Here is a 23,283-nt window from a genome sequence, read left to right as displayed (position 1 = left end):
GCTTTTAATTTCAAGGGTAATTGAGAATTACCTTTTGAACCCAGTAACAGATAAATGTAACCGAGATATTTTCTATACAAAAAGGTTCAGTATCTAATGAAAGATGTGAAGATATGCAATTGTTCACATTAATGGATCATTTGTACACAAGCAGCATTTAGTTCTTGTTTTTTTTTTTTTAAATAACGTTTAAAATACGCACAATTTTAAGAAACTCGAGAATCAATAAAAGGTTCAACATGGAATTATAAATTAAGGGGTAAGGAAATCCCAAATCAGGTCTGATTGTTCCATTTCATAATATGACATTTTTGATTATTAGTTTGGTAATTATTCTGTAATTTAGCATAAATGCAAAAATCTATTATCCTTCTCCTCTGTTCTTAACTATTTGGATATTTTCCCAGATATAAAAGGGATCTCAATCATTTCTTTCACATAACTTGGGACACTTGTAACAACCAGGTTTTCTTTTTTTCCTTTCAGTGAGACCAGTGCACAACCTGTAAGCTAAATCTTTCCATTTGTTATCTTATAATTTAACAGACTATTTAAGAAATAGCACTGTCAGCTCACCAAGAATTTGCAAATTAGTATTTGAAATTTCAATTACGTTTTTAGATTTACTTCTGGCTTTATTTTATTAGTATCTGTCTTCATTCAAAAGCTACAGAGCTAAACTCTTTCAGAAGCTGTGGAAAATTATAGCAACTGGGAAGGTTACTGTTAAACTGGCAAAGTGCCAATTGTAGAGGTTACCCGACTAATAAAAAATATAAAAGAAAATTTTGATCAGCCATTTTAAATAAATCCAAATCAATTTTAAGACACACTAGGCGAAAACATCAGACACAAGTCAGAATATTCAAAATGGTTTTTGACTAGTGTGCTGGGCCAGACCTACTGTGCCCTGGCCTGCTTGGAAGAGCTGGGCCCAAGTACGGTTCAGTTGCATTTGTGAACAGTGTGATTGCTAAATGTGCCCGAGCACGGAAAACAACCATGTCGTCAATGATGCAACAAGTCAGAAAGTGCAATTTGCATTTCATTCAATACCCTTTGAGTTAAAAACAGGTTTTTATTCTCATCTTACAAATGAATGTGAATTGTATGTGGCAAGAAAAGCTGCAAACTCTTACCTTAACATCATTTGTCACTGTAAAAATCTTGTCGTATGTGCAGCACGATTAACAGCAAAATTCTGTGCTGCACACTCAATAAATCTGTAAAAGGGTAGATTGTTATCGTGCCCTACACAACCCCAAAACAACCACAAAATACACAAAGCCGCATGGTCATGACAAAAGAATGTTAAATGTAGCGTGACTGCAGGCCAGTGGGGAAAGGGGGTACAATCACGCTTGGGTACGGTATGGAACAAATATGCCTAGTGTGAGTACACACTAACACAAAGTTTAGATTTATAATTTATATGCGAGTGAGTCAACTTAGGCTGGGTTTATACTTCACACAACGCATGCATCTGGGACAATACTGCTACGCAAGCGTTGTACTGTTTATACTTACACGTGTACTTTATGTCAATCTGGAAGATTCCACTAGGTGGCAGTGTGAGATATCATTACGGTGAGAAAACATTCGGCTTCATTGTGTTGGGAATTGCCTGAAACATCCATTAAATTCTGAGGACACCTTGCCACAATACCTCTGAAAAGGATGGGTGCTTAATGATTACATCCGTCAATCCAGGGATGCGCTCATTCCAGCAAGCAGTGGGCACGAGGAAGAAACAATTCCTGGATGGGGCATCAGCTCATCACAAGGTGAATACAAGTGCATACATACACTAACGTCATTTTAGCATCACCAAAATCCCTAACCTACATGTCTTTCAAAGGAAACCAGAGCACACTGTGAAAACCCAGTAGGAAAACATGCAAACTCAAGGCACGGAACACCAGGGAAGTGATTCCCTGCGAGGCAGCAGAGCTACTGCTCCTCCACCGTGCTGCCCCCACATGTGTAATCCTTTAAATAATGAATATTGTTAATAAAGTTAACGATTTATCTGTAAAATGTAATAAACATACTGTAATACATTTCATCATGAAAGTGATATCAAGTTTAAATCTAAGGATGTCATGTGCAGAGAGCTGGATTATCATAAATTTAATGAGTTCTGTGTGGTGATTGCTACTTGCCTCTGCTGTCAGTTCAGGAGGAAGCCCCACAAGCACGTTAACAATTGGGTCAGTTTTAGGATAACGTTTACGACGGTCTACTTTAATGATAAAATAAACTATGAGATTAAAGTGGACATTTTGAGCTGAAAGTCGAAATTTCCACTTTAATCAAAAAATAGACCTTTTCACTGTGTCCCTAATTTTTTTTCTCTGTTGCTCAAATGCGCTGCTGTACATTCTGATGCTGCAAGAAAGGTGCAAAAAAAAGAAGATAGTATGTGAGACCTTTAAAATGTATTGTGTCATTACGTTGGGGAATATGTGACGCTTGAATATAAAAGCACCACAAGTGCATTTGTATGTTGGCATTTTGCTTAATCACATCGGACCTTTCATCAAATATCAAAGTACACACTTCAATCCTGTAGGATCTGCAAAGCAGCTTTCTGTCACATGTTGATAGTAAAAGGAGACTCTGATGTCACGTTCCAACTTGATCACACTGCACCCCCAACTTTTTGCTGGTGCTCAGAGGAGGCATCAAATGAATGCTGAGAATGTGTGGCAGCCATGATAAGTGCGCGTACATGTTCCGAGTGTGAAGTATAAACCAGCGCTTAAAGACCTGCAACAACAACCAAACATGTCTCAAACAAAACAGCTCAACAAAGGGCAACAATAGGCTTATAAGTGAAACAAACAACACACCATTAAATGATACATGTTGAGCATCCCTAATCCGAAATACCTGGGAGCACAAGTATTTTGGGATTTTGTAATATTTGCATATACATAATGAGATATCTTGGAGACACTTTTGAACAAGTGGGGAAATGCAGCCAAACCAGCTAAATGACAACTCGTGCATGTAACAATTCCCTATTCCACTCTGAAAGATTAAATCCATTTTGAATCTTAAGATATGCTATTCATATCCATTTGTTGGCTTAAGCATATTTTCAGAGACCTGGATGTGAAATTTGCCACTTGTGATATCATGCCAGAGCTTAAAAAGTTTTGAATTTTGGAATTCTGGATACTCAAACTTACTCAATAATATGTTACAGTAATACACTGCTTTTAATAATAACTAACCACTGTTTACAGCGAGTGAATCAATAGGGTGCAAAGAATATTTGCCTTTCACACCTATGTGCTAGGCTCAAGATTTCATGACAGACATGAAAAAATCTTTAACTACAACCAAAAAAAAAAGAAAGTAATATTTTTATCCATCACCTTTCAGAACATGGCTACCAAACTATGTGTTGACTCTAAATAAATACATAAAATTTATGAGCTGGTGATTTACCTGAACCTTGTATCAATATCACTTAAGAAGTGTTTACAACCTTAATTTTATAAATTATCCTAAGTTGTTTTTTTTTTTTATCACTAAAAAAACTGAAAACTGTTCTGTAATGGGCAAACCATAGAACAAGGCAACCAACAACTTACTATAAGAAAGATACATAAAATAAAGTTAAAATATACAAGCTTATGAAAAATTTGAACATTCATCAAAATCCGAATAGTTACACAGGCAGTACACACAATATTTTGAATTTGTTGACGTACAGTATAAACATATGTTCATCGTGATATAAATTCTACAATCACTTTGTTATTCTGCGGTGGGCTTGCGCCCTGCCCGGGATTTGTTCCTGCCTTGCGCCCTGTGTTGGCTGGAATTGGCTCCAGCAGACCCCCGTGACCCTGTGTTAGGATATGGCGGGTTGGATAACTGACTGACTTTGTTATTTCTAAGGTATACTATGTGGCAGGAAAGTGGGAGTGAGCTCTTGAGACATCCCTGAACCCTAAATAACTTAAAGGAGACAAAAACACATGAAAAAATAGGTGATTTATTTAATACATACAAGAAAAGTTAATTAAGGGAACATTCAACACAACACAGCAAAGGGCCAAATCAATAACCTAACAGCCCTACAGGCTCTTACTAAGTATTATTGCTCCTATCTTTCAGAATGCCTCACAAACTTAGCCACCATGGACACTTTATTGTATTCTATCTCACCACTCCATCTTGTGTCTCTTTCTCCCTTACTCGGCACTTCTCCTGACACCAAGTTCAAAGGCACTCTGGCTGGAAAGGCCTTTAAGTCTAGCCAGAAGTTACTTCTGGATATGTCACAAATCACTTCTGGGGTCAGAAATAAGATGGTAAACTTTCAAATGCATCCTCCCAGAGCTCACCCTAGCAGTTCCAAGTCTCCTTGTGAACCTGAAGCCCCAACATTTATTAAGAGCCTAGGACTCCATCAAATTAAATGTCTGCTGTTGTGGGTTGCAAGGAGCCATGTACACAGCAAATGGTCACTCTGCTGTCCTATTATAATGCTCCTATCTTGCAACTTCTTATCATCCAAGCTTCGACTTTGCTCCCCTTTCAAAGCCTTAAAAGACATGTCTTAATGTCTATGTTAATATAATTGCTTTGCTTAGTGGCACTAACCTAACTTTTAACACAACTCTACACTTATATGGGGCCAATCTGCAATTGTTAATTATTCAAAAATGTAACAAAAAAAAACAAAACTTTCACAAACAAGCTCTTCAACTATAAGAAATGATTACAATTGAAGTAGATGACATAATGCCTGACCCCCAAGCCCCAAACCCCCACTGTTTCTAACAACTTGTAAAATCAACATCCCTGGGTATATATCTTTCCAAATTAACATCAAAACATATATGCTACTCACCTCATCTGTAACTTTGAACCTTTTTAGTAATGCTACAAACTTCTGCTTGAAGTTAGGTTGCTGCATGAATTAAAAAAGAAAAAGTAAGAATACCACAACATTATTGCCACTAATATTTTTGAAAGTTATAGTCACAAGATTTCTTTCACAAATAATGTGAAACAACAATAACAAACAGCCATACAAAGCAAAGCAAACCTTCAAGGTCTTTACCATGACTCATAACCTTTCACTTTAAAACTTTTTACTTCATATCATGAAGAATTCTAAAAATTGCACGTTAACCTAACCTAGTCTTATGCATTTGTGACTTTTCATCTCACTCAATGCCCACCATTTGTATAACCTGCTTAACTTCAGTAAAACAACTCTGTGTATTAAAGTTAACATATTTAATTACTTCAATAATTAGCTTGGCAATTAAGGGAAAAAACCTCCCCCATCACAATCTTTTATGACTGAAAGACTTAGAATACATTGTATGGATATAAGATATTTACTTTTGCCTGTGTCTTCACAATGATTTGTTAATGACAGGGTCTCAATATTTAGCAGGTACACTGATAAATGATGAATAAGATCACTTACAAAAATTCAACATACACTTTGACTGTAACTTTTTTTTATTGAAAATGTAATGTGTAACAGCACAAACCCACCCACATATGTGACTACCAAATTCTCCGCTCTCACCATCACTTGTTAAAAGTAAAATAACTTGATTGAAAATGAGAAACAGTACATTTTGATTCTGTTACCATGCAACCTACTTTACTTATTTTTCATAGTATTGTCACACTTAGAGAGGCTACAAGCATGTTTGCTTGTTTTGAGGTTAGATTTGTTACAGAATTGGATTGGATGCTTGCTTTTCTTTCTCCCCCTAACCTGATATCTAATCCAGCATTTTTTGTGAGCATATGCTGGAGTACAATAGTGGGTGCTGCCATACTGGGTACCAGCAACATATTGGCCACAACTCCTTATGACTCACTGTACTGCTGATAAAAAGACAAGCTCTTTGGTGGTGGGAACCAATATAGGAAGCTGATAGTCATTCCCAGGAAGTACCTCACTACACCTTTAGGCTTTCCAAGTCTGACCAATGGGAATCCCTCTGAGCCAGCTTACCATCAAGCTGTGATCATTATATAGCTCAGCCTGTGCCTTTAGTCGAGTGTGTCCAAACATACTGCTAAAGAGCAGATCAAACTACAAGGTTGTTCATTCATCTTTGGCCTAAGGGCCTTTGATAGCAGGTACACATTACAGTAGAACTTCCTTGTATATAAAAATAGTGCTCATTATGTAAAAATCAATACTACCACAAAAATCGAATCACAATTCATCACATGGGTTAAGATCAATAAAACTGTTCCTCCCAAACACGTTCACCATTGAACTTGACTTCTGGGCCAGGACAGGGTTCTGGTATCCTTGTTTCAGACAAGGTTTTCACTGATTTATGTGAGACTATCCTGATAATCATTAATTAATTGTTCTTTGGCTGATTCCTCCTTATAGACTAATTTGCTGTGAATAATCTTTCACCTACAGACAACACACCATAGTTCTAAGGATCATTGATCCACTCATGAGCCATGCTCCTGCCATCCCAAGGTAATAACCATAGGAGGAATAACAATTACATAATACTGAAAGGGAGGCTTTAGGCCAACAAATTAAATACTTCTGGGTTAAACCGTTGTAGCTAACAAAAAAAATAATTAATTCTTGGTATATACAGCATATTAAATGACAAGAAGTTAGCGAAAATCTCACTCGTGTTATAGATGTGGTTCTGACCATTTTTCTTCGAGATTTCTTTGGTTTTCTGACTTCATCATCTTCATCATACATATCCTAAAATATATAGAATGTTACTATGCCAAACAAGTTAAAAAATACTGACCCTCAAAAACTTTCTATTCTGACTGTTTTATTGAAATTGCTAAAGAGATAATCAAGCCACCTTTCTTTACTACTTTAGATTTCAGGCTGAACACAATGAGAATTTGGCACTTTCTCACCACAGGAACCTTTTTCAGGAACCAGGGACGTTTTAGAAACTCCAGAACTTTTGTAGCATTAGCACCACATGAACTTGTTCCATTTGTAGTTCTTGGTGGGTACTTCCTGATACTTTTGTTAGATCCTACTCCAGGGTATGTACTTTCTGCTCAACCAGGAACTATTGTGGTTGGGGCTCAGGCAAAGTACTCTGCTGATTGGTTGACCACAAGCACTGGTGCCACATTACAAATTTGTTAGCAATTTGAACAATGGAGAGTTATCACTGAAGATGGAGTGCTGCACTTTGCACCACCATTTCCCTGCATAGCTACCTCCCTGGTACACCACACTATGCACCGCATCCAAGAAATAACCTCCTCTGTGAAGTCGCAAACACTCTGACGCAATAAGGTATGGGGGCCCCCGTGAACTCCCGATTGTACTGCACTTCAAACTGCATCACTCTTCAGAACTGCTTCCCAGATGCACTGCGCCATACACTGCATATTTTACATAAAAGGGACAGTTCTTGTTGTGCTAAACATGACACATGAACGTGGTCAGGGACCACAAGAGGCCCAGGGCCTACACAATACACTTATTGGTTTCTGAAAACAGCGTTCCTGTAGTGAGAAAATGTCTCTTATATGACATGTACAATATCACATACAAGATTATCTATAGAACAATGTGAGGATGAGTAGGACAAGACAACTCCCTAAGGTTACAAAATGAGACAGAAGTAGGACTTGAGCTTTCAAACTTAAGAATTCAAGTCCCATGATAAGACCAAGTAGATTATTCAAGTAAAGGTTAATCACATTCAATCATTTTTCAATATAATACACAAAAAGATAACAGTAAATGCTTTTTTTGATATTACGCATGTAGAAAAAAATAACCTGTACTGTCTGGAACACTGCTGAATGCAAAAATATTGTTTAACAACAATACCACTTGAGACCCCAAACTTCCTGAAAATGAACTGAGAAAACTGGGACAGTACCTGTTGCTTACTGGTCAGGAGTTTTATTTTTCTATTAAATGTGCACAGATAAAAAGTATTATGAAAGAAACTTTTAATTCTTCAGTGTATAAAGATATAAATATATATATGTGCTGCATGTATAAACAAAAGTTAATGTACAAAAACTAAACAAATCTGTAAGGATGAACATCTCAGAATCATTCAAAACAGTCTTACCTGGCCTTGCACAGCATCATCACTGGCTTCCTGTTCAGAGGAAAAGCTGTCATCTTCATCCTCAGAGTAATTATCAATATCTGGTGATCGATCTTAAAGTCAAACAGATATATATATATATATATATATACACACACATACACTTTGAGTCAATCAACTTCTCAATCAGAATTAGGAAAAAAAAACCAAAAAACAAGACAATGCCACTGCTGAATTAATGACAAAAATGACAAAAATAATAATTTTATTAATGACCTGTCTATTGATTTTTCATACAAAAGATGAATATGGGCCACATATGCTGTAACTTAACAAAGGTCTGTAAGATTGCAATAAAACAATTTATGATTTTTATTTCAGATGAACTGAATTTAGAACACAAATCTAAGGTGCTCATGAAAACTACAGAATATTGGGCTGGGTAATTAAATACCAGGCTACTGAATTCTAGCATAAATCACTGTGACTGAGAGCTATCTTGGAAACTCCACGCTTAGGGAAAAAGAGCAAGAAATAGGAATTCAAAAGAACTAACAGCAGGACCCATGTGAGTAATCACACGGGTCACCCTTCATTAAAAGAAGCTATATTATAAGGAGAATCCACATGCGGGCGGCACGGTGGCGCAGTGGGTAGCGCTGCTGCCTCGCAGTTGGGAGACCTGGGGACCTGGGTTCGCTTCCCGGGTCCTCCCTGTGTGGAGTTTGCATGTTCTCCCCGTGTCTGCGTGGGTTTCCTCCCACAGTCCAAAGACATGCAGGTTAGGTGGATTGGCGATTCTAAATTGGCCCTAGTGTGTGCTTGGTGTGTGGGTGTGTTTGTGTGTGTCCTGCGGTGGGTTGGCACCCTGCCCAGGATTGGTTCCTGCCTTGTGCCCTGTGTTGGCTGGGATTGGCTCCAGCAGACCCCCGTGACCCTGTGTTCGGATTCAGCGGGTTGGAAAATGGATGGATGGATGGAATCCACATGCAATACAATATGGATTGATATACATTAGATAAATCCTCACCTTCCAAATTCTTTAAATGCCCTAGAAGTGGTTCAGAGGGTACAACATTATTAGAAGGATTGCAGGAAAAGTGAAGGAAATATTTCCCTATACCCTAAGATGGAAATCACAGGAGATGTCCTGTGATTGAAAGTAAGGAGCTGAGGCCAGAGTGGAACAGAGGACTTGGCCTTTTAATAAATTGGATTAAAGAATTAACAGAGATCTGAGGGAGCCACAGGCAGCCCTGGAAGGAAGGGCACAGGAAGTAGTTCCAGAGGGTTGCCCTAAAAGTACCTGCAAACAGAGGTACAAGTCTGCCCCTTATTCAGAAAGACTAAGTGGCTAACGGACTGTATGTTAAAATAGTACCAAGGACTCAACCTGGCATGGGGGTAGTGCTGCCAGTTATGTAAAGGAGGTAAGTGAGTAGAGCATGCTGGGTTTTGTGTGCTGTATCCAATATTATTATATTTTGTGTCACCGTTACTTTGAGTTTTTTCCCTTCAAAAGCTTTATGTTCAAATTACTTATTTTTGGGAAACAGCTTACGTTTTAGAGCAATTTCTTTCAGACAAGAGTAGCTTATAAAATGCTCTATGGAAGCACACAACTCGTCTTTTTTTTTTTTTTTTTAGTAAACTTTTGTTATGTGACTACTCAATCATAAACACAAGTGAACAATGACATACTGGAACATTTTTCCAATTCTGCAACTGAAATTCTGGAATGAAGTTTCAGAAAAAGAGATAATAACTTAATTAAACTATGTTTTAGACACATTCAGATTAAAGTTGAATAGTTTTCAAAAGTACAGTGTGTTAAACAAGATCTTGTTAGCTGGTCAAGTGATCATACTTAATATTGCACCCATATTCTTACACTCCACATAGTACTGTACAAGTGTTATTTTTAAAGTTAATATTCTGGGCAAACAGAGTTTACATGATTTATAAAACTTTAGAAAAAATAGATATTAATACAATAAAATGTAACTGCAATGCCCTGCATTTTCCAAGAATGTACTGATATCTTGTGGTTTGGTTTCCAAACTTCTCCTGAAGTCTCTCCAGCAATTCCAAGCATGTGTACATACTTTTAGGTTGAAATGTATATTTTAACCAATAACAAATATACTAATGATTAATCATGCACACAGGCACATCCCTTACCCACAGGAAATACTTGTTTACAATCTGCAACTCAAATGGATTTGATTGTAAATATTCACCTGTCTTAAACTAATAAAAAGTTTAGCTTTTCTTCCCAGCTCACTCATGCTGCCCTTTATCATATTTTCAGTTTCCTTCTGCATACACAGAAATGGATGTTTTGTTTTGCACATGTATGTCTAGATGTTTTTATGAGATTTTTCAGTAATGTTTAGAATACCAGTAAAACTGTGATTTTTTTAAATCCTTGATGCAAGAGGAATTTCATCCTGCATATCAGATCAACTGGTATATCGCTCACTCCTAAGTTGAACCATGTGTACTGTATTAGAACAAAATTTAAAAAAAAAATAAGTGGGTATACTGGACAGTAACTGGGGTGCTGCAACAGGCCTGGAGATAGATAGGCTAATACACTTTGACAGACATAAAATCAGCATTTTTTATCAACAAAACATAGCCAGTGAGCAATAGCAGATCAAACCAGGTTTTCAAGAAAGCTAAGCAAGCTGAAGGCAAAAACTACAGCTATCTGTATCTGACAAAGAGCAGCTAAAGACCACACTTTAAGGAAAAGATATTAAATATGGTGCTTAGCAATGGGTAAAGACGTCTTGTAGGGTGTGTTGCAGCAAAGAAACTGTTTTTGTGGAACAATAAACAATGCTGCACATCCTCACTCTGACACACTAACACTGAAAACTTTCAGCTAACAAATTATTCAGCATTAGTGTGGTAACAAATGCTACTGGGGCTTCTTTATTCCAACAGCAATACGTCTGCGTAATGCCTCACTTGGGACTATATCAGCCAATTCAGAAGTTTTCCTTCTTTAGAATTTTCTTGCTTTGTAGTCATTCCAGTGTGTGTGTTTGTTTATTTACTTACTTATCTACTTACTGTAGTTATGTACTTATTTAAAGAGCTTCTGTGAAAAAAACAAATTTCCCCCATGGACAAATAAAGTGTGTTCATTCTATCTGTCTATCTACTGTACAACAAGCAGCAGAAACTAAAGTAGGTAAGAAACATGAAGCAACCAGTGGCAGAAAGTCTTGTGACACAGTGAGTCCTAATCTATGACTTTTGGTTTTCAAAGATGCCAGCATGTCAGAAGAAGATTTAGAAAGAAGTACATAGGTGCCTTTCTGTAGTCTTCTATAAAGCATGGTGGTACCTTTGTCATGGTCTGAGTGTGCATTTCTGCCAAAGTAAAGGATATGATCAAAATTGATGGAATGAAACTGCTGAGACATACAAATAGATTTTGATTCCTCATGCAGTACCTTCAGAGAAATTACTTTTTGGCAATAAACAAAATCAATGAGCAAGATAAACTCAAACACAATGCTAACAACATACTAAAGAAATACTCTGTGCAGACATTTGTGGAAGGAACACTAATAGTATTAGACTGAAAAACTCAGAAGGCGTGACTTAAACATAATTGAACCAATACGAGATTACTTGAACAGGGGAAAGTAGAAAAGCTGTGAAAGTTAAACAAATTAAGGCATTTTTGTAAAAACCTCAAAAAACTACACCATAAAACTACTTTAGAAAATCAAAATTGATGGACCTTTATTCAGTAGGATACCAAAGCTAACTGCTTCAGTTTTGCATTCTCAGGGAGGACACACAAAATATTGACTTGCTTTAAAAAGATGACATTCTTCTTAGCTTTTATAATGTCAATGTTTATTTGTACTTCGCTACGTAGTGCTTTCATGAGGAAATACATTTCAGCCTAGAAAATTGACTTCAAAAATAATTTTCTTTGGTGGCCTAAGATTTTTTAAAAACAAGTATGAATTTAATTTCTTTAAGAAATTAGAAACCAACCAAGCATTTATTTGAAATATAAAATTGTCAACAAAATACTGTTTAAAAACCTAAGGTTGAGAGAAGTCTGTAACTTTCACTTTTACCACTGGATGATGAAAACTTCATATCATGCGACTTGGGGAATGAATCACATAGCTGAGAACGCATATACTATAGGAAAGGAGACCTAGAATTTCCTCTGTGTCGACACTGTACACCTACATTCCCAATCTTCTACAAAAACATTAAACCTCTGAGATTTAAAACTTGCTGAGAACTGTGATCAGTGCAGACAATACTTTCAGCTAGGGGTGCTCTTGTCATTTACACTTTTTTTGTAGATTTGTAGAAAGGTCTTTTGGAGAGAGCCACAGAATATTAAAAAAACAGAACAGTGATCTTAATTTTCTTCTGTTTTCCAGATACTCTGTTCTTTGCTTTCACTATTTCAAAATTATGCAGGATATTTTATACATTAAATAATATTACCTTTTAAAATACTTCGATAATCTGCTGCATTTAAAGATCAATATGCTTTTATTCTGAAGTTGAAAAGTCACTACACTCAAAAAGCGTAAATATTTTTATGGTTGGATGCTCTTCCTTACACAAACTTCCTTTACTCACCTTTTAAGGCAAGCTATAGGGACGATGAACTTATTCTAACAATAGGTCACAGGGATGGGAAGTCCACCTGTTCTTTGGGGGGAAAGAAATGTTCAGTGAAATAATCCCACCTGAGGATTTGGCTTTTGTCCCTGCTTGTAAATGGCCATCTTCATGGTCAATTGGCTGGCTAGACAGCGAGTAGACACTGATCTCTGCAGCTCTCACTGGAACATCCTTGACATTGCTGTGGAGACCTAATATCTGCCCACCATCTGTAGGGTGTTGCATTACCTGAACAAGTAAAAGAAAAACTTAAGCAAGGTGAATGCTGTGCAAAAGACAATAATAAAAGCTCACTATTAACACTAGAAGGAAGATGGATGACATTTCATCTTTATTACTAGCAGTAGTAGAATTATGGAATATTGATTACAATTATGAATTGTCGGAGGCAAATCAGTTTGGGTAATATACTATTTTTCTTGCTATTTGTAAAAGCTTTGCCATGAATACTATACCAAACGAGCAGTCGAAGAGCTGGTGACTGTAGGAATGTAAACGTGACTCACTCACTCCTCCCAAATGGCACCCCTCGTCTATTGTCAGTGTGTTACCAGTGTTGACTGCGTACACGTTTTGCTGTCTCATTCAGTTACCATTTTTGTGTTTATTCAACAATGAGGACTGCACAGGAAAATCCACACAAGATTTCCTCATATAGATGGTCTAAATGCCATTGAAGCAGCAATTTGTATATTAAACAGAAGATAGACATTACACCCGTTGACATTTTGATGTAAGGCAACTTCGGAACATTGAGGGAAAGAAGCAAGGAACATTAAAGTCACTAAGGTATGAAAAGAGGCTTAAAAGTAATATTGTACGATATAGATTGGCAAAATTGTTCATATCTATCTGAAATGGCCACAGCCATCAATTTTATTCAAGTTTTTGGCTTTCCTGGGTTACATCGGTTCTACTACATTTGGAAGCTCATTAAAGAGTTTCCATAAACACTGCACATGCTGTACTTATTTAAGAAGCCTTGCTAGGTAAAAAGTTTTTAGTTCAGCGTATTAAAAGAAACGCCAGTATAGCCAAACACATTTTTTTTTCAATATAAACCCAGTGAGCACCAATACAATGTCCACACAGCCTTCTACGTCATTCAAAAGTTTATTAATATTTGTGACAAGTTATCCTTCATGAATATATTATAGGATGATTCTAATGGGTGGGACCCAGAGTTATGATGTATTACTGTCTTAATAATATAGTAATGCAAACAAAATAAAGATCACAGTATTACCGGATAAATGTATGAACAAGTGAGGCATGGTGTTGTTCTGTCGAGACTGTCAGCGGGTGGCAGAATGTTTGTGTATGTCTGCCGGACTGGCGCCTAGAGCGAGCTCCTATGTACAGAAAGTTAATGCAAAATTCAATATAGGGATGGATGCTGTGTTTCTTGTAACTGGTAAACCAATACGTCTGAACATCAAGCAGTCTCAGTTAGCGAGATCAGTGAAGGTTATTTCCAGCAAGATGGTGCAACCTGTCACACATCAGCTTGCAGCATAGCACAAATTAAATTGTTTTTTGGCAACCAGGTCATTTCAAAGGGCCTATGGTCACCTCATTCCCCAGATCTGTCACCTTCAGATTTCTTCCTTTGGGAAGCACTGAAAGGAAAAGTGTATAAGAACAAGCCTCAGAACAATTGCAGCGAAACATTGAACAGGAAATTACTGCCATCACACCTACAATGTTTACGGATACCTATGCCAATATGGAGCGCCATGTCAATCTCTGTTTGCAAGAAGAAGGTGACCATTTCCAACACCAAATGTGATTGGATCATTTATACATCTATCAAGGTATACATTGTATTTATTTAGTTTCTATCGCTTCATTATTACATGAGTAACACATCATAACTCGGGGCCCCCCCCCCCCCCATTAGAATCTCCTTGTATAACACCATCTGCAAACAGAAATTGCTGCAGTATCTACAAAAACGATTGCTTAACACTAGAATTACCAGAGCCTACGAAAAAACTCATAGATCCGTTCCACCTTAAATCACTTCTTAAATCCATTCGCACCTCTCCGCCAGTGTCTTTTTTCATCTAAATGTGCTGATAAACGCAAGCTGCAAGCAGCCGGCTATTCCATCCCCCCACTGACTTAGAACGTGCACGAACTTCTCCCAGCTCATGCCTTGATTGATTATCTGGGAGTGAAGTGGAGTTTTAGAGTGGAAATAATTGATTGTTATTTGGAACACACGCATTTCATGTGTGTTCCGTTTCTACAGTAATCTGTGTAAACACATTTTTAAAATAGAAATGTTTTTCATATTCTAGTAGTAAATGACAAAATGTAGGCATAAACTATATAATTTATGAAGCCTGAAGTCCAAATATCAAAGAAACACTTTCACGAAAGGTACAAATATAATAGAACAAGTGTGCTTTTACTCAAAAATATAACTGCCGAAAAAAAAAGCTGCCTTAGTGTGAGACATTGACACTCATTTACTACGACTGCCGCCGTGGTGCAACAGTATCAGTTGCTGACTGGGAATCAAGGGGTCACGAGTTCAATCCTGCTCGACTTCCTTTTGAGAAGTGAACTGCTCTTATTTTTACTATTTTAGAATAAAATGATACATTTGATTTCAGTCTGTAACAGCCGGTGTAATTTATGATATTTGTAAAGGTTAGCTTTGTTTTTGTTTTTTTTATTCACTTTCATTCTCTCAGTCGCATTCAGGATCCTTCCCTACCCCATCTAACACTGCTGTTTTCACATAAAGACGCGCTATAGCTCTGCAGTGTATCACAATACATACGACCGGGTGTTTTTTTTTCCTAATCTTGCCAATCCCCACATGTTGCTGTATGCTGTTTCTTTTGTACTCCAGGACATTCAGAGGAAAGCATAGTAAACAGCAGTAACTTCAGCGCTATATGCAATCATCAGACACTCCCCATCTGACACTGCTGTTTACACAAAGATGTGCTATAGCTCACCCAAGGAGCGCCCTTCCTACATTTTTACGACATGTGCACTTGTTGCAGTGTACACACCTCTCTGTGCTACGGTTCCTATTACACTGAACAAGCACCTGTAATTTGCAGCTCTAACAGGTACACATGTTGTAAATGTAAGAAAGACGATCCTTGCGTGTGTGTGAACTGTTAATATTTGAATCTGATGATTGTATATAGCGCTGTCTTATTCAGTGCGCGCAAGAACATGCAAGTGGCCAGTTGCTGTTTGCTACAACATGCTGGCGGTGATCAATGCACATTTTAAAAAAAAGAAAGCGACAAATACATGTGACGTTTTGATGAAATCATTTAATGACGCGAATAGTACCAATCAGAAAACATCGTCGAAGTAATGCAATATTATTTGAAAACAAATAGCGTCAGATCGTGTGTGAATTTATACTGTGGTGCTGTTAGAGTTAGATCAGAAGCTGAATAAGCTGAATAAGCTCCTGTTCTAACTCTAAGTAAAAAAGCATGAATTAATCAACAGAAATAACCGCAATCGACATTTTAAACTTAACGATTTACAGTGCATACCAATTTATAAATTTTATGTCCGTTTGAGGTTACAAAGAAAAAAAAAAACACTTCCTCCCTAGCGGGGAATCGAACTTGGGTCTCTAAGGAACGGCAAAGCTGCTGTGCTCTGATTCTGCAAATCTTACAGTTACGCCACGGAAGGTGTTATATCCGCCTTGAACCTTTTGTGAAAATGTTTATTTGATGTTTGGACGTCAGGCTTCACATATTCTATAGTTTATGCCTACATTTTGTAACATTTATTACTACAATATGAAAAAGTTTCTGTTTTAACAATGTGTTTACACAGATTACTATAGAAACAGAACACACATGAAATGCGTGTGTTCCAAATAGCTATCTATTATTTCCACTCTAAAACTCCAGCACTGTAGTCACTCCCAGATAATCAAACAAGGCATGAGCTGGGAAAACTTAGTGAACGTTCTGCAACGGTGGGGGATGGAATAGCCGGCTGCTTGCTGCTCGTCTTAATCGGCACATTTAGAAGACAAAAGAGAGGTGAGAACGGTTTTAAGGTGGGCCGGATCTACGCGTTTTTTCGTAGACTCTGGTAATTCTAGTGTTAATGAAACAATATTCCCACTCCTCTGGTCTTCTTCTCACAGAGTGAAAAACATGGCCAACCAATTCTCTTTTCAACTTAAGCTGACCTTTAATATTCAAACTGATCTCCTGCAAGACTATGTTTATCTGTAATGTGATTAGATGTGACAGCACTTTGAGCTCATGACTAAGTTGTTGAATGTTCTCCCTTACAAATGTTAATGATTGAAGAAGATTATGTGACTTTTGCATTTCAGAGTATATTTCCTTTTAATGAAAAACAAAAACATTTAATTAATTCAAATTTTTAAATTTTGAGAAAGGGTTTCTTTGTCACTTGTCTCAATTGAACTTTTTTTGCTGAGCACCGTAACTACTAATGTCTCATAAATTACAGTGATAAGCCATTCCCATATGTTCCCTCATCTCGCCTCCCTAAATGAGGCAAAGATCAAACAGTTACGAGACCCTATCCTGACAGGCACACAGCTAGGCATGTCCTAAACAAATTTCCCAAAAACGGAAATCTGAAGAAATGATGAAATTTAAACACTCCAACTACTTCTTCCAATTATTTAAAGGAGCTTTAATAAAAGTAAAATATTTTGGTTTGGGAATATTGTAGACTGTATCCACATTTTCATTTCTTAACAATTTTAAGTGAATGGTTCCAAATTCTACCATGTTTAACTAATGTCACGTACCAGACAACTGGCCTGCATAGCTAGCAGCAGATGCTGATGTCAGCAACACACACCAGAGCCCAAAAAACAATCCAAAAAATAATGGTAAAAAAATAACAGTGAAAAAACAACAGTAAAAAAATTCAATCATTATGTTTCAGATCTAGGATCTGTTAACTAAAATTGATATAAACTGCTATACAAATGCATAAAAATATCAATACAAATCAAAACAATTTCTGATAGGATCCTAATGCTTTATGGCTTATGCTTTATGGTAACAATGAGTGGACAATGCATGCTTGAAGAGTATAACAACAATGTAAACCAAGTACCAAGATGTCCCAGTCATCAGATCGGAGCTCAATTAAGTCTTTATGAGGCTTTCCTGAGTGACATCCAATATGATGTATTCCATCATCATCACCTTCAAAGTACTAAATGATTGAATCTCACATGTAAGAAAAGACAGTTTTATTATCAATGTCAAGGCATACTGAGGCTACTCTTGGGTTCCTAGTGCCCCAACACTGCTTTATGACAATTTATATAGGTGTTTCATTTACTTGGTATACAAAATAATATGGACAATTGCCTTTAGTTTTAATTAGGAGGCTGAAATAGGAATAAAATGCCTGCTTGCCTACTTTTGACAACATCTTACTGATCTACTGTTATGCAACTGAGCCATATCTCAGGGTCTTACCTCTGCCATATTAATTACTCCAACAGCCAATGTCTTGTAGCCTAGAATTGTGCGGTTTTTGTACCTCTTCCTCCTTTGTAACATTATCTGTAGTCTATTTGCATCACGCTTTAGAAAATGTGGATACTAGAAAATCAAAAATTAGAAACATAAGGATAAAATATTTTTCTTTTAAATTCACATCTACTATATTCTCTTGGCAGTAAAAATAAATGTACAGTATTCAAAGAATGATTAAACTGACAATTTTAAAACAAACTCAAAATATGCCCCTTTTACATTAAATACCCATGCACCCTTTGAAATAAGAACTATTCTTTGTTTTGACAATGCTGACAACCATTAATTTAATTTCTTTTATTGCATACTTCATCAAATACATTGAATTTTTTTTATACAAAACCTTTGGAAGAAAGAATGTAATAATAAAGAAAAAAGGTAAGCATACATTTCAAAAAACAAATACCTGACAGAAGTGCTTTCAAAGTCTTCTAAAGGCAGACTGAAGATTTTATTAGTCATTAGATAGTTTAAACAGCTAAAAGGAATTCAGTTTATATCATGTCTAATAGCTGAAAACTAAACATGTCTGAAAGTCAAAAGCGACTTTTGCTGCAATATCACTACATTACAGGTAAAACAAATAAAGTCTTCATGTAGACACACCGAAATGAAGCCTATATTTTATAGTGACTTGGTCAATTTCTTCAATTATGTACTTATTTTACAGCATGCAAACACATAAGCAATGATACGAACAAAGCAATAATGGCAATAATATGAGTCATTTACACCTACACCATTAAACATTAACCGATTCTTATGAAAGATTATACCATAAATTATTTACAACTCACAATACACAATAAACAGAAGTTATGCATAAGTGAGTAAAAAGGGCAATAATATGTGGGCCACATAAAACACTCTGTCAAATAAATGTCATGGGAGGGTATGTGTAAGTTGAACAGCACATTTGTCAGGGAATCAATGTGCAAAGACATAATATATGTAATTAAAAGTCCATAGAACATCATCAAGACTAATTCCCAGGCTATGGTATATAAATTATAAGAAATTCTTTAAATCATCTGACTATGTTTGATAAGCAGGCTAAGATCAAGAAGACACATAAATTAGGTCCATGACAATATGAATGGAATCAGAGGGTAACACTGCAAAAGTCATAGAAAAAAAAAATCATTTTTTCAATAAGATAAGAGAGCACAGATGAAAGACTGTGTAGGGTGAAATTTGCAAAAATATGTTTTGAAGTATTTCTTGTCATAACCAGAAAAAAAAGGAACACGGAATAAACTTTTAAGTAGCACAGTTGACGGGGGTACTGAGGGGCACTTTAAAGCAACCATTACACCATTTTGCAAATATCACATGAACTGGGCTTGACAGACTACTGAACGTTCGACTGATCGGGCTACATTTGTCAAAACTCTCCTTCGTTCTTGGACTTGCTATTGCCACAAATACTCTTACAAAAAGTTGTGCTTACTTAACATAATTAAAACCATGAGTTAAACTGATCAAATTGGGACAAATTTTAGAGGTTTCCAAAATGTATTTGGAGAAAAAAGCAGTCTATAGCATGCCATATACAGTAGTTACAGGCAGGGGCTGATGGGATTACAAGATAAAAAGTATTTCAAAAAACGAATTACTACATAAAGAAGGACATCAGCAGTATGTTGTAATTAACAGTATAACATCTTCAGAACAAAACTGAACATTACAGAATTTGGAAAACATTCCTTAAACCCCAATCAATAATGACAGAAAGGGGTGGGTCACTGTCTGCGAGAAGGCAGAGCTGGATTGTTAATCTGATGCTATTTGGGGCACAGGTGAATCCAGCTGATATGATTACCAGTAAAGCTATAAAAATATAAAGATCTAGATGAAAATTTCAGATGCATCACTGACAATGGGAAAATTTTACAGCTGGGAGCAGAAGGCTGAATACAGTATGTTGGTGAAATCTTCATGCAGGACACGAGGGGGTTGTTTGACAGTCTAGCTTAAAAAGCCAGCAGCAGAGGATTTTGCACCTTAAAATATCCAAGAAGAAGAGATGCTGGTATTTTCCAGAGCAAGAAACTGATTTTAGTTTTTTTAAATACTTGTCTGGGTTTCGCATTACCAAGGAGAGATGGCATCTCTTTACTCAAAAATATTAAACTGGAGATTCCTGCAAAGAGAGTGTTTTTTATTTGATTGATTACTTTTGAAACAAACTACCATCCAAATAATATAAAAGCTGGTCTTAAAACTTGAAGTTCACCCTTGGACATTTTATGGCTGACCAGTCCTAGGATAATGTAATCTACTTGCATATTATGTACAGGGATGTACTGTTCACAATTTTAAAGATACAAACTATCCACCTAAGTATAAAGTATAGATCTAGTCTAATGTGCAAGCAAACAAAAAAGTGCAGAAAACAGCTTTAACATCACATGGAGTTTGGTCAGATACCTAACTTACACAAAACTTAGACAACTGTGTTTGGGACTCATCATTGGCAGTGATAATATAAAGAATACAAGCAAGGCACCTGAGGTGCAGACTAGGTAATCACTAGCTTAGACGGCTCAAAATATAATCTGCAATACAGGCCACTCTCTACAGCAACAGTTTATGAACAAACCTATTTAAACTGTGTTTCTGTGCAAATCAGGATGAGACAATCACTTAACGGCATATTTCTCCACAAACCAGGGTCAAGCACTTTTAAGCTGCTTTGGGTGATGAAAATATAAAAGAAATGTACTGCAAGGGAACATTTTAAGTGGGGGATGTATAAGTAGCTTTATGTCCTACTCTATTCAAACACTTGAAATATTTACAAAAGCAGATGGTGGAGCAAATCACAATCTATCAGAGTCTAGGATTTAGATTTTACCTAAGTAGACTGAAAATATTAACCTCTAGTGACATTCGGTAGAACAAAAATAGAGCAGGACATTCTGCATTAGTAATAAGGCCACAGCAGCCCAAAGATTGTGTTTTTTCCAGAGTTTAAATAACTTCCAACTATTGTTTCTTCTGTGGACGCATACAGAATCAACTTTGTTCAAGTCACAAAATATACTGTGCACTACTAACCACTTACAGAGGTAATACCAGTCAGCCCTTTAAAATGTAAGAAAAATCTAAAGACCAATTAAAGTACCTTCTTTAAATAACCATCTGAAACTGTTTCCTTTATGCATGCTGTCTTAATTGTATGAACATTAATACATTGCCATTAGTCAATAACATAATGCACACTAGAGTGAGGGTGATTTCTTGGACAGTATCTTCGCACTGCTCCTAGTATTTTAACTTCTGATGAAAGTTGCCACCTAATTTCTACTAGTGTTACAACAAACAAACAACAAAACAACAAGCACTACCTATTTATCAACTTCCTTTTTGCATCAGCAAACACTACAGAGGAGAGAAGGGAGTGCCCATGTATAGTTTCTTTCGTCACATCTTGAGTATGAAGCACACTTACTGCAATACTCATATTTTGGTTTTAAAGTTTAAGTGATTACTTAGGTTTGTTGGTATCTAATGGAAACACCTGCTGTTTTTTCTGCAGAGGACAGCCACTACCCCTAATTTATTACAGGCATAAAACTGTGAAGACAGTGTAACACCAGTGGCCACACTGCTCTCTGCCCATTGTTTGGTGAGCTGAACCATTTAATGTTGGTGATATGCATAGTAAAAGGAAGCTATGAATCTGACCTTCACTTTCACCGATTCATTGATTACTGATGGTGATTCCCTGGTGCATAATACATATTAACCTCGCAGGGATGAAGGAAAAAGGGACAACGAAAAAGCTGAAAATTAGTTATTCTCAAGGGGAAATTTATATTTGGCCAAACTAAAAACAAGTGCACACAAAAAAAAACACACTTTACTTTTAAAACTTTTTAAAATCCTCTTCACTGTAAATTAAAATGTCCACCAATAAACTAAGTTTATACTTCTTCAGTTTTATAATGGTTTCATTTTCATTCTTATGGGGCACATGGTGCAATTCTCCATCTAAATTTTGCTGGAATGTAATACAATTCCTCACCAGACAAGGTATCCATCCATCCATCTTCCAACCCGCTGAATCCGAAAACAGGGTCACGGGGATCTGCTGGAGCCAATCCCAGCCAACACAGGGCACAAGGCAGGAACCAATCCCGGGCAGGGTGCCAACCCACCGCAGGACACACACAAACACACCCACACACCAAGCACACACTAGGGCCAATTTAGAATCGCCAATCCACCTAACCTGCATGTCTTTGGACTGTGGGAGGAAACCGGAGCGCCCGGAGAAAACCCACGCAGACATGGGGAGAACATGCAAACTCCACACAGGGAGGACCCAGGAAGCGAAACCGGGTCTCCTAACTGCAAGGCAGCAGCGCTACCACTGCACCACCGTGCCGCCCCAGACAAGGTATACACACTCAAAATCTTTACAAACCCATTACATTAGACATTAGTATGTTCTTTCAACCTCAGGATTTAGTTTTAAAAGCCTTAAAACAATAACTACATGATAAAGGAAAAACTGTACTTTACTCGTGCGCAATGTTCACATTCCAGAATCTTTTATTCAAAAAACCTAAAGAGATGAAATGCTTTTAAACTTTAGGTCCAAAATAAAATTAGATGTGCCATATGTTCTAAATCTGCTTTTAGAGATTCCCTTTTGTATACACCATCATCTCACTGCTGCTAACAGATGGACCCTTGAGGCTTTTTCTAGTTTTGAACTGACTAATTGCTTTTGTAGAGTTAGGACTGTAGAATTCTCATTTTTATGTGCAGGTCAGAAAGCCAGAGAAATCAAATTAAAGATGCCTGAATCTCTAAAGGAAACAATCTCAAGGAACTTAAGATTGCAAGTGCTCTCCCCATAAAAGTAGTTTTCTCTAGTAACATGATACTTCAATCTCTGTTAGAATAATGGGTAAAATATGAGGTCCGACACAAACAAACAAGAATGTGCCTTCAACACTTTTTATTTAACAAATTACAAAAAATAACTATGATCACCT

General features: G+C 36.8%; 1 protein-coding gene across 3 annotated transcripts in view; it reads right to left on the bottom strand.

Moving 5' to 3' along the window:
* The window catches only part of LOC114665554 (phosphofurin acidic cluster sorting protein 1-like), a 177,791-nt gene that overhangs the window by 48,665 nt on the left and 105,843 nt on the right, over positions 1–23,283 (bottom strand). For all 3 annotated transcript variants that reach the window (XM_051919198.1, XM_051919197.1, XM_028820130.2), the window contains 5 exons: positions 18,215–18,340; positions 12,809–12,971; positions 8,088–8,179; positions 6,653–6,733; positions 4,871–4,930 (listed from right to left, as the gene is read on the bottom strand). In XM_051919198.1, coding sequence (XP_051775158.1) covers positions 4,871–4,930; positions 6,653–6,733; positions 8,088–8,179; positions 12,809–12,971; positions 18,215–18,340 — 522 coding nt within the window. The remainder of the gene's footprint in view (positions 1–4,870; positions 4,931–6,652; positions 6,734–8,087; positions 8,180–12,808; positions 12,972–18,214; positions 18,341–23,283) is intronic.

Source organism: Erpetoichthys calabaricus, chromosome 15 (genome assembly GCF_900747795.2).
Source record: "Erpetoichthys calabaricus chromosome 15, fErpCal1.3, whole genome shotgun sequence".
NCBI lineage: Eukaryota > Metazoa > Chordata > Cladistia > Polypteriformes > Polypteridae > Erpetoichthys > Erpetoichthys calabaricus.
Note: the sequence above shows the minus strand (reverse complement) of the source record. Positions and strands in the feature narration are given on the sequence as shown.